The sequence below is a fragment of the Maniola jurtina genome, chromosome Z, assembly GCF_905333055.1.
Source record: "Maniola jurtina chromosome Z, ilManJurt1.1, whole genome shotgun sequence".
Lineage (NCBI taxonomy): Eukaryota > Metazoa > Arthropoda > Insecta > Lepidoptera > Nymphalidae > Maniola > Maniola jurtina.
In genome coordinates, this window is record NC_060058.1 from 6,106,298 (window position 1) to 6,118,852 (window position 12,555).

The 12,555-nt window shown below is 36.1% G+C and overlaps 2 protein-coding genes across 3 annotated transcripts in view; one reads left to right on the forward strand and one right to left on the reverse strand.

The window, feature by feature from the left end:
* LOC123880641 (epithelial discoidin domain-containing receptor 1-like) overlaps positions 1 to 12,555 on the forward strand; it is a 216,736-nt gene that overhangs the window by 195,065 nt on the left and 9,116 nt on the right. For both annotated transcript variants that reach the window (XM_045928862.1, XM_045928863.1), the window contains exon 12: positions 6,002 to 6,169. In XM_045928862.1, the coding sequence (XP_045784818.1) occupies positions 6,002 to 6,169 (168 nt within the window). The remainder of the gene's footprint in view (positions 1 to 6,001; positions 6,170 to 12,555) is intronic.
* On the reverse strand, positions 6,615 to 8,717 carry LOC123880673. The gene is made up of 2 exons (XM_045928918.1): positions 8,326 to 8,717; positions 6,615 to 6,896 (listed from the first exon to the last, which is right to left on the reverse strand). The coding sequence occupies exons 1-2, from the start codon at positions 8,393 to 8,395 to the stop codon at positions 6,637 to 6,639; spliced, it is 330 nt and encodes a 109-aa protein (XP_045784874.1). The 5' UTR covers positions 8,396 to 8,717; the 3' UTR covers positions 6,615 to 6,636.

Genomic DNA, 12,555 nt, shown 5'->3' on the forward strand with positions numbered 1-12,555 from the left:
TAACTCTAGCTATAATTTTTTGAAAAATTGCAGTCGTATTTTTTAATTTTTCAAGTATGATAAAACTTGTTTAAATCACTTTTCTTCGACTTATATAGTGTAATTTTTATTTAATACATAATGGCGAGCAAACGAGCATGCGGGTCACTTTATCTTAAGTGATTACCGCCGCCCATGAACATTTGCAGCACTAGAAGAACCGCCGATGCGATGTCGGTCTATCTATTCTACTCTTGTGCGTTCTGAGAAAGAACATATTTCTCAGCCAGCATAAATTTACTGCGCCATTATCGATGTATGACAGTACCTGTCATGTTAACTAGCTTATAACTAGTAAATCTACTGCCCCAGTGCGCATTTCGTTTATAATTTTACAATTTAAAACAGGTGGTCTGATAATTGAATACAAAACAGAATATATATTTTAATGCATTATTTCACCGCTTCTATCTTTCTGCGGGCACTCCATTATATGTAACATACGGCGCGCACCGCAATACTAGCTGCCGTAAGTACCCCCGCGTGGCACGTGAATATGTCACATGTCCCAAAACACCCCCATCTCCCCTCCACGAACAGGGATGTGACAACGTTAAACTAAATAATGAATTTCTGTAATGGTTGTTTCACTTCATGACTATTTTAGAACAACCATATACAGATAGTGAAGCTGTGACAGCGAAGTGATTAATACGGCGGGTTCTTATTCACAGGGTACGGGGCCCACACCTCTAAATTTTCGGTATTATGTGCATTTCAAGCAATTAAATATCCCGTGCTTGAAGTTAAGTTAAGTTAACAGTGAATAAAAACATCGTGACAAAACCTCCATGCCTGAGAGTTATCCATAATGTTCTCATAGGTGTGTGAAATCTGCCAGTCCGCCCTGCCAGCATGACACTATGGCTTTACCCATAGCCTTTCTCATTCTGAAAGTCTGAATGAAGAGCCGTGCTCAGTAGAAAACTAGCAATGGGATGATCGTGCTGATTGTTCACGAGGTCCCGTGTACGACAATGAAAAAACATTGTAAGCTGTGTAGTCGCAACTTCAAGTTGCCTGTAGGTGTATGGCTTCCTACAAAGATACAATAATGCATTACTATCCAGGCCGCAAATAAATCAATTTACGGTCGAGCAATATTGGAAAGATGAGGTGAAGCCGAGTACTTCCGAACTGAATTTAAAAGAACGGGGCGCTAGCAGAGACCTTTTAAACTAAACAAGGTTACACAACTTTTCTTAGAGACTTGCATAGTTGTAAATTCTCTCATTTGGGTAGAAACAATAAACAAATGAATTGAAGAAAAAAGTTACATTGCAGTTTATACTTAAAGTAAACTTTTAAAAAGATGTTTCATTCGTATTTAGTTAAATTATAAAATCGTAAAAAACGCCTAATCTAGGTATGTTAATGTACATTTGAAAAAACCTAAGAATTGAAGATACTCTTATGGAACTGTCCAGCAGTTTATATATTATTGTCTTGATCGAAATTATTGGCGTGTGTTGACGTTTTTTTTTTTTCGTGCAATGGGGGAAAAAATATTATACAAGTATCAAAGGAAATATATCCATAACATTGTTGACGCTGTGTTGACTTGTTAGGCGACAAGGCTTGTATTATATTGCTGTGACAAAGTAACTTGGGCATCGTTAATTTAAGACCGATACACACTAAGCACGTACACGTGGCACGTGCCTTGTGACGCGTGTGAATCCGTACACATAACTGCACGCATTACGTCTACGCGAACGTTCACGCCACGCAAGCGGTATGCCATGTCTCATACAGTTCCATATATTACAACGCAATGATATGCGCTACGTCTACGCTTACGCAACGCTCACGCAGCCTGTGTGAACGAGCGAGTGTGTGTTAATCGTAAGTAACCTTTTAGCTAGTAGGTAAGTCACTTTTCCTTCTGATCTTTATCTTTTGCATCAATATAAAAGTGTATGATCTAAAGGCATGATTCTTTTGTTGGTCTTTTGGATGAATAGCGATATTCATTTATTAACTAAGTACCTTCTTCTTATTTTATTATTGATTAATTAATGTGCCTTGGATTCACTCGGATGGAATTATTTTAAAAATGCATTTTATTGGGGATCTACAGAAATAATGCCTATAGCGAAATCACAGATGCCATCAAAAATCTCTCAAAAATAATGGCTTACCGATATATGTAATCATTGTAATCGTAATGTTGTAATGTTTGAGCAGCAATGTATCGCGAGCAATGCATTCACAACGCTCCGCAATCAACCACCGCTGCCGCTCACCAAAGCGTTATTATAGGTACTTAAACCGGGGCGTTGACCCTCCTTAAACTTTATATAAACAGCTGATCGCGTTTAAATAGAAATTTAAATTTACATTGCTGTTTTATGTTAAATATCATCGTTTTAATATTTTTCATTTAATAGCAAATATATAAATCATCCCATGTTATAATTAGTTAAAAAAAACGTTATCGAAAATCACTTAAAACATCGATGAAAAATTCTAGCCAGTCTCAAGGTTTCAGAATCATGTACTGTTTTCGGTTTTCGATAGCATGCATTCGACATTCTGTACATGCAGATTTATTTATCACATTTTACTGAAAACCACAAAAATACCTGACGTGTATGTTAATATGCAGGCCAGTGACCTCGCTACCTATAATGGGGGTTTTCATAATGAGTAGGTAAGTAATGGCCACTCACATTAATAAATAATTGAATTAAAATTGTTGGGCTAGTGGTCCAATTTCAACTGTCACTACTAACAAAGTAAAAATTAGGCATTCACTATGAATGATCGAAATACACGATGAGTTATCCATAGAATCGCAAATAAGTATATAGGTACACTCATAAAACCATTCTCAGATACCTAAGTAGAAATGAATAGAAATAGTTATCAAGATAGGCAGAGTAAACGGAAAAAGACTCGGACGTACTCCTAATTAGGTAAGGGATTCGATCCCGGATACGCACCTTTAACTTTTCGGAATAATGTGCGTTCTAAGCAATTAAATATCACTTGCTTTATAAGTGAAAAAAAAGATATAGTGAGGAAACCTGCATGCCTAGAGTTCTCCATAATGTTCTCCAAGTTATGAAAGTCTGCCAATCCGCACTGTGGCAGACTAACCTGCCTTCTATAAGACCTGCCTTCTCAATCTGCGAGTACTAGTGGGCATGGTAGATAACCATGATAAGGTTGAAACCTCGAGAAATTAACTTTAAAACTCAAACACTGTGTTGTATAAGTACGTCATGACGACCAACGGAATGCGATAGGAGTCATCAATTCCATATTTACTTGTGCTTGTTTATCTTTCTATCAGGCCGCTAAATTTACCGTTTTAATTAAAATATTATATTTATTTATTTGTTGACTGACTAAATTATTAGTTTGCCAACAAACTGTTGTAGAATTTGTTGGCAAACTGTTGTACAGTTTGTTGACGGTATATTGATTTGATGGATCTATTTAAACCATTGCGGGCTTACATCGACTAAATACGTGAGCAAAGCCGTAAAAATCTATACCTACTTATAATGATGGTTATAATTAAGACCTTAAGAGCTACACGAGCTACTTTTCAACCTGGAAAATTCCTACGGGACTTACTAACCTTTAATTCCCGCGATCATGTAGTACATTTTATATGAAGACATGTACATCAGTCTATTAGATAGGTTGATGTTCGGAATGTTCGGATCAGATAGCGTTGTAAAACACAAGAGCACAGTAATGTGTCAACAGCTTAAGAGGGCTCTCTCCGTCGCTCGTTTCATACAATCGGAGTTCCAATTTCATTTGAATACTAAGCAACCAAAGTTCATGAAATTTTGCAGACATATTCTAGAAACTAATATCTATGTCTGTGGTTTTCCAGATTTCTGTTAAAATATTCGGTTTCAAAGTTACGCGGTTTTATAAATTTTCATACAAATCTTTGAGCCCCTGTAATTTTAAAACTACATATTTTTAGAAAAATCTAAAACACCACAGACACAAATATTAGTTTCTAGAATATGTCTGCAAAATTTGATGGACTTTGCTTGCTTAATATTCAAATGAAATTGGAACTACGATTGTATGGAGTTAGTGACGGAGAGAGCCCTGTTAAGAAAATATTCATAAGTAACGGACGATTGATCTCTGAGCAGTTTCAGTGAAGAATTCACCGACTCCGCCGCTTTAATAACCAAGTACATAGTAAGCGTTCGCCGTTTCGTTGCTAGGGTAGGCATAAAGGGAAAGGCGGGGTTTTATAATATTAATGGTATTGCCCAAGCCCCAAGGTATGCTTGGATTTTACTCATTAGGGATATTATGCGGTTGTTTGCAAAATGATAAATGGGTAAGGACGGTATTAGTTGAGAGACTTCCAACCGTGCCGTGTTTTGTTAATGTTTTACTATACCTTTGTTGGGCCTTATAGAAAGTTCGTTGTTGAACATGGGTGTAAAATAATCTTTTATTTAAAGTTATCAATGCTCACATCTTCACACAAATACAAGTTCGAATAGTATAATCAAGCATTTATCAAATAGTATAATCAGGATTAACCTAAATGAATCAAGTATATTATTGATTATAAATTTAAATACCCTTTAGTACTGAGAATAATTAGCTAATAAGTACATAACTGGAACTTTATGAAAGGAATGAGTTAGATAGAGTACCAAATCGAAAATGTTTATTTTGGGCATCAAATCATTTTCGCATTAATACTTCATACAACATGTAAGGTAATATACCAAACACGTATTTTTTTGGCGGTAGGTATAGGTATTACCTATTTGTCTATGAAATAGAGATGCTCGTGACAGGCTCGTGCGTAGCCGGGGCGTGTCAACTAGTCTCTAATATTATTACTTGTAATATTACCATTATTGACGTTGCAGACAATTATCGCACCTTTGATATTTAGGTACGGGGTACGGTATTAGAGCAACTTATCGGCATCGGTTGGCAATAATTCATCTCAGGGCGTGAGTTACAGGTTCTTAGTAGGGGGGGATAGCAATTAAGCCGCGTACTGGGCTATTTATGTCCGGACAAAATTTCCCATTAAATAATGGTTGCCATAAATACGGTCAATGTACAGTAGCTTTTTAAGCTTTACATTAATTGACTAATGGATTGTAATGGAGCTCGGGCGCCCGTTGCGTCAAATAACGAGGTTAAATCTAGTAGGTATATTAATTAACATTGAAATATAATTTTACTTATACACAGAGTCATTAACTGATGGGTATTTTGAAAAGCCTATTATAATGATGGTTATAGTTATTTATATTTTTCTCTGGAAACTACCTGATGTTTATAATTCGGGATCCTTGAATATCTTTTTTCTGAAAATTGATGATTAAAAGGTTACCCACCTACATTTAATAATTAGGTAATATTTCGTTTTGCCTCATGACACCAATACAAAATTCAGCGAATTCTCATAATAAACGTTATAAGAGGAAATTCCAGTTCAATTTCAGGCTAGTTCACGTGTTTCAGAATGGATTTTTGGCAACTGAAGTCATATTTTTCAATACGCAAAACTACAAGCAATGAGAAATCGATAAGCGTGATCGATACGGAGTATGGACTCGTGTAACGCTAAGCGCGGATGTGTGGGGTGCCCCACGCTGTACGAATCACCTCGTACCCCGATTGTCATGCCAACCTGTCGCGAACAGTAGTTTTATGTATGAATAAAATCCTGTTTTTAACCCCCGACCCAAAAAGAGGGGTGTTATACGTTTGTCGTGTGTATCTGTGTACCTATCTGTGTATCTGTCTGTGGCATCATAGCTCCTAAACTAATGGACTGATTGTTATTTAGTTTTTTTTTGTTCGAAAGGTGGCTTGATCGAGAGTGTTCTTAGCTATAATCCAAGAAAATCGGTTCAGCCGTTTGAAAGTTATCAGCTTATTTCTAGTTACTGTAACCTTCACTTGTCGGGGGTATTATAAATTTTTAATTTACACTTGTTGTTCTCAGACGTATCCCGACGAGAGGTCCTTCCGGCGTGAACGGCCTACTCCAGGACTCTTCACCTCAATCAAACTACCAGAAGCTGAGCCCCCAAACGGCGTGGCGCCCCTGCTGGATTTCCCGCGGGGGCGCATGCGTCCGGTTACATTCCTAGGCGAGGGACCACATGGCACTGTAAGTACATATACTGCTTACTCAAAAATTTTAGGGTTTCATAAGTAAGTACAACACGGAACCCACGAGCGTTAAAAAAGGGCTGCCTTAAAACCCGGCCTTGCGCTGAAAAAACAAAGTGCGCGTTAAAAAAGCGTTGACGTGTGAACAAATACTTGGGAATAAAGTTCTATTTGAACGCTTTTTAACGGAAGTTAAAAAAGCTCTCGTATGAATGAAGCCTTATAGTATCGTCCACTCCTGTCTGTCTGTATGTCCGTCTGTGTGGATATGTTTCACAGCCATTTTAAAAATGGAATAAGAACTATATGATTCCCAATTATAAAAACTTATTATAGCGTCTATAATTGGACAAAATGTCACTTCGCTCTATGGAATAGTGGTTTTAATACGGATATAAGTAATATGATTCAAATCTATGCTTTAATATTTAAACCAAATACAATTGGTTGGAATTTATAGTTTTATTAAAACAGTACAGATATGTCTATAGCGGGATTTGATTTTTTCTTTTCGGGCGCTTTAGGCTCTTCTGTCTTTTGGCTTGAGGCAGTATCCAGTGTTGGATTGCTCTTCCCGGACTGACTTGAAAATGTAATCGGCTCATTTGGCTTATACAAGACTCCTTCATGAGGTTTATCTTCCTGTTCTGTAGAAACATTCGTAAAAACGTCTTCACGTACATTTTCCTTTTCTTCTCCGGAAATAGCCACGTCAAAATCATGATCTGAAAAAAATTAATAATACATAATAGATAAAACTGGCTTGCCTGGCTTCGCTTCTGTTTTAATTTCTGAAATGCTTTCTTTGTGGGATCTACTACTAAGTGTTCCTATGGAGAAAAACAAGTAAGCAGGTATATAGATAGCTTACGTTAAATACCTATCTAAAGTGAAGTGAAGTGAAGTTAAAACTATACGACACATGTGTCACATACCTATTTTGTGGAACGCAATTTCTTCTACTCTCCGGTTTTTTTTATCTTATTTTACTACTCGTACTAGCTTATGCCCACGACATCGTCCGCGTAGATTACACAAATTTCAAAACCTGTGATTTTACCCCCTTAGGGTTAATTTTGAAAAAAATTCTTTAATAGTCTAGCACGCAGACCAAGTATGGATTTGCAGACTTCACATTCCTTTGAGAACTTTTAGGCATGCCGATTACGAGGAATCAACATATTTTCCTTCAAGCAACGTACCTACCTACATAACTCCGAAAAGGTAGAGGCGCGTGGACAGTTGGAGGATCGAATCCTGGAACTCCAACTAGGAGACCGACATCTTAACTAACTCTTTTCAAATAATATTAATAAATCACAAATTTATCAACATTATAAAATAGCCAACTCTTACACCGTAAGCTTCTTAATCTAAGGTTAACTGGAAGATAGGATTCTCGAGCCTGAAGTTAACTTTTTGCATAGCTTCATTGGTTGTGCAATAAAGATAATAATAAAAAGTTTTAGAACACTTCAATTTCGTTTTCATTTGACATAAAAATGGGAATTTGATAAAAATCGTGTCAAGGGCAACTCAAGCCGCATCCTCAACTTTATCTCAGAAAATGCTTTGTTCGCGTTCTTAAAAATTAGCGTAGCAATAGTTCATGCATATCAGTTTATAAGATGAGGGAAATAAGATGGTGTGATTTGGAGAAATCCAAAAATTCCAAGATTGTAACTTAGGCGTACAATAAAGGACCATAACTTAATTAAATACAGTTTAGGTTTTAGGGAGAAGAACATCTAACTCACTGAAACTGGCACTGCAACTTTTTTGAAAACTGACTATTAAACCTTACATTTTATGTACATTTTACCATCAATTTATTTATGTTTGCTCGCAACTCATACAAAACAGTAAATTACCTAAAATTTTTAGAATAGGTCTAGAATGGGTCTAGAAGGTTTTAAGGGGGTAAAATATGTCTTCGCGCTTTCTCGGTAGAATTTTGTGCTTTATGTGATGGAGGTTGAGATCAATATTATATGTAAAATTTCAAATTTTTGTTTCTATTCATTGCCAATGTGAATCGATCCTTAGTGGGTTAATTAGGAGGTAATGGGAAATATAAGCTAAAATGATGATGACATAAAATTCCTATCAATCTATCTCTTCAAATCAGATTCAAATTATAATATTTTTAATTACCATCCGTTAGACATTCTTGAGCATTTTCGAAAGATAATTTTTGCTTGAGATTTTTGAAGAAGTAATCCATTATGATGGTTTTTATTGGACTTCAAGATATTGTTTATTGGTTCAAACAACTCCGAAATTTGTGGTTCACAACATGTTTTCTTACTTAAAATTGTTTGAAAATAAGCCCCTCAATTATGGCTCCCATGTTTTTTGAATTTATTTCCAAAAATATACATCCTAACTCATATTATGAATGAAGTGGGGCGAAGAAAAATATCCTTGGGTAACATTTGGGTAATGGGTATGCCTCGGGCGAGTTGAAGAGGAAGAACTAAAATAATCTAATAAAAGAAGAAATAATCTAATAATAACAATGCATCTTTATTGTCACTGTCACACTGCTTCTTCTTTCAGTAACATGACTGAAATAGGTTTTATAATTATATCCTCGTAGACACTGAAATGAATATATTATCACACAAGTACACTGGAAAAGGTGTGCGATAAAAAATGACAGTTATTTTTTGTGCCAATTCGAAGCGCCCTACAAGGAATTAAAATTGATATTTTTTGTCAAATGGTCTGGTTATAACACTATATCGTTAGATGTACCATCAGTATCACTTACTCACTGCTGCTATCAGCACTGAAATGCCAAAAATCAAGTTGCTTCAAAAACAGGTCGGCATTTGCTGGTCCAGCGTACTTGTACCAGTACCAGGTCAGTACTCGTAGGTCAAATATCATATATCCACAGCACAACTCTATCACAACTTTGATTTGTAGATCTACAATACCTACTTCTATAGTTATCAACCGTGCGCGTGTATAATGGAATTATACCTATCTGGTAATAATAATTGAAGATCATTAGGTAAAGCCATAGCATTAGATCTTTAATTAAAAAAATTACGAAATGACGATGATTCTAGTCAAGCGCACTCCATCTTAAGCTGCATCTTCACTTGCTAGCAGGTGTGATTGCAGCCAAGCGCTACTCTATATAATTTTAAAAAAAATGAACGAAATACGCAAGATAACCTGGTTATATATCTGGCTTTGGAAGGCTCAACATTCTGATAGTAAACGTAAGTACCCACTTGTTGTGTTCGAGCTAACCAAAGAACGAGTAAATGAATGATTGCAAAATTACAGATTATACAGAATTACAGATAGCGAAGAGCGTACAGACGAACGCTAAAATTACGAACATCTGGAGAGGAAAATCTGAGAACAGGAAATCGGCTTATTGTTTTCATTTCTATGGAAAAAATATTACGAGTTTTACTAATTAGGAACACAGTAGAATTTTGAAATAAGATAATAACTTACTAATTACTTTGGTAAAAACTTATTTAATAAGTAGGTAGGCAAGAGTAGTTAAATTATCTTACTATTTACTCAGTTGCTAAGGTATCGCAATAAAAATTAGGGTTATTTAACATACATTACATATAACATTTTAGTATGTTATTTAGCATCGTTACCAAACCTCGCGGCTTTTATTGGATTTTTACACTATACCGAACACCCAACCACAACCGATAAGTAGGCGCAACAGAAAAATTGCTTTGCCTGATTAAAATCATAATAAAAATAAGCTATATAAATAAGTAAAATCATTTTGAGCTTTAAGAGAGTAATGGCATGCACGTTAACTTATACGGAGCGCATCAAAAGAATAACAAACTTAAACAAGGCACTTCAGGGAGGTCGGCCGTGGTTACAAATCCACTATGTTTGTCCTTTTATAATGAAAATACAACAATAACACGTGCCTTTGTTTGTGTATTCGCCTTAGGCGGCATAAGTGTGAGAGGTGCTTTCCATGCGAAATTCTTAGAAAATAAAACATGAGGCTTTATTTCATTTATTATTATTATGTACTAAAAATGAAAATATATGATATTTTTAAAGAAATTTTTAAAAGTTCAACAGACCAATATTGTAATTGTATTTACCTTCCATTATTAGAGATAATAACAGGGAGGGGAGTCTAGGTAGGTATAACAGAATTAATTAAATTCAGGAGCACCGCTTCAAAGTTCCGACAAAGTTCGGGGGACCACGTATTTGTGATGTGACCTATAGATGTGTTAGCCATCGTGTATTATAACCATGGCGTAAAGCTTGCTAAGTGAAATTCCGCACAAATTTTGTTAAATTAAGTTTTACTAGATTAAATTCCATGGAGTTAATTATTTTGAAGGAGAGTTAGGGTACGCTTTGAAGACACGTGACAAAGATGACGCTAGATTTTCAAACGTAATCCATACTTACTTACCAACTTAATATTATAAATGCGAAAATTTGTCTGTCTGTCTGCTAGTTTTTCACAGTCCATCCTTTTAACCGCTTTTGATGCTGGATCCCGGGAAAGATCGTAAGTTTCTTTTTATCCCGGAAAATCAAAGTACCTATGGACATATACGTTTTAAAAATCCTGTGGAAGGATTTTTTAAGGTGACTCACTTTATTTACATAAGTACACGCTATACGGGTAAAATATTTGTTTAAAAATGAGTGCGTGCAAAAATGGTGAGCGGTAATTCTGATGATGTGTGCAGATTTTTAGTCGCAAAATGTAAGCTGTCTTTTTTGAATGGCAGTTCAATGTACAATTTTTTATTCCCTAACCTAATCCCAGTATTTCCCGCATTAAACGTTTATAACTGATATGAATATTTTAAGTGTAGACAATAGTGTACCTAACAAAAACGGATATTATAATTAACTGTAATTTGAATTTGCATAAAAATGAGATGTATAAGAAGTTTTTTAGTATGTCCTAGCGCCTTTGCCACATAATATATAATATCTTTTGTCTACCGCTAAGCATCAAAAATGGTTTTTTAGAATATTACTTACCCAAAATTTGAATGACTGTACTCATAAAAAGTGAGTGCATATTTGCCACAGCATATATTTTTAGTCCGCCACTGAGTGTCAAAGATGGACTTTTCAGAATATTACCTCTCCTAGCTTCAATTTTCCTCGTTAGCTATAAAACCCTCACCATCAAAAGAAGAGTGAATAGATACCTTTTTGGCAGGCGCGCTCCACCTTAGGCTGCATCATCTACTGTTTGGTGTGATTGCAGGTAGATGCAAGTATATCAATGTATTTTTAAAAAACATTCGCAACAAACGTAGGATGTAGAAGAAAGCCTTTTTTGTCGTGCCCCAATGCGTCTCTGCCGCAGAATGTACCTTTAGTCCACCACGGAGCGCGGCCGGCCGTGTCGCGAGGGGAAAGTTAGCACGTTGCCCTCGCGCGGGCGGAGGGGCGCGGGGGACACGGGGCTACAAAAATGCTCATAAAAATTGATTACTGGCCGTAGCAAGAAAATGCAATCTGCTCACACTTACCGCGCGCCCGCCCGCCCAGCTCTCCCCGCTCGCCTTAATAGCCACGAACGTTTATTTTATACTTTTACCATATTATTTACGATGTATCTAATATTTGTTCAGATGACTTGGGAAATTAATTAGTTGAGTCAGTTTTATTAGTCAATAAACTATTGATAGGCAATATTTCTGAAAGGACGGCAACGCTTTGGCGGTTCCTGTGGTGCTGCAAATGTTCATGGGCGGCGATAATCACTTAACATCAGATGACCCGCCTGCTTGTTTGCTCGCTATTTTTATTAAAAAAAAATGAAGCTTAACGAGCCCACAGAAACATTTTCAGAACTGGAAATCTAATCTAATTATGACGCAATCTGCCTTTTTAACAAACTCTTATTTTTATCTAAATGATGTCCCTGGCTTCCTCCGCGTAGATATCAAGTTTTTATAAGTCCCATGGTAACTCTTTAAGTGTAGCCGATGTCCTTCCCCGAAGCGCAAACTACCAAATTTCTTCAAAATTGGTCAAACGGATGTGACAAGCTACATAGGCAGCTACACTTTCGATGCTTTTGACGACACTTTTGACATTAAAAGTGGCTGATGTCCAAAATTTTGTCAAAATCGAATAAACGGATGAACATGGACCCTGAAAATCTAGCAGACAGACACACTATCAAATTTATAGGTAATAAATATTAGTATCTATTATTCCGTTCTCATCAATTATCATAATTGCACCAACACTAAATAAGTTTTATCCAAGAGTAAATTTGATATTTTCAATACAAAAACTGTCATTATGCTTAATTTATTCTTCGGTTAAATGTCACTTGCCGTTGGTGAAATCGGCACTAAGTATATTTATTCCAAAAGTGGCCGAATAAAATGG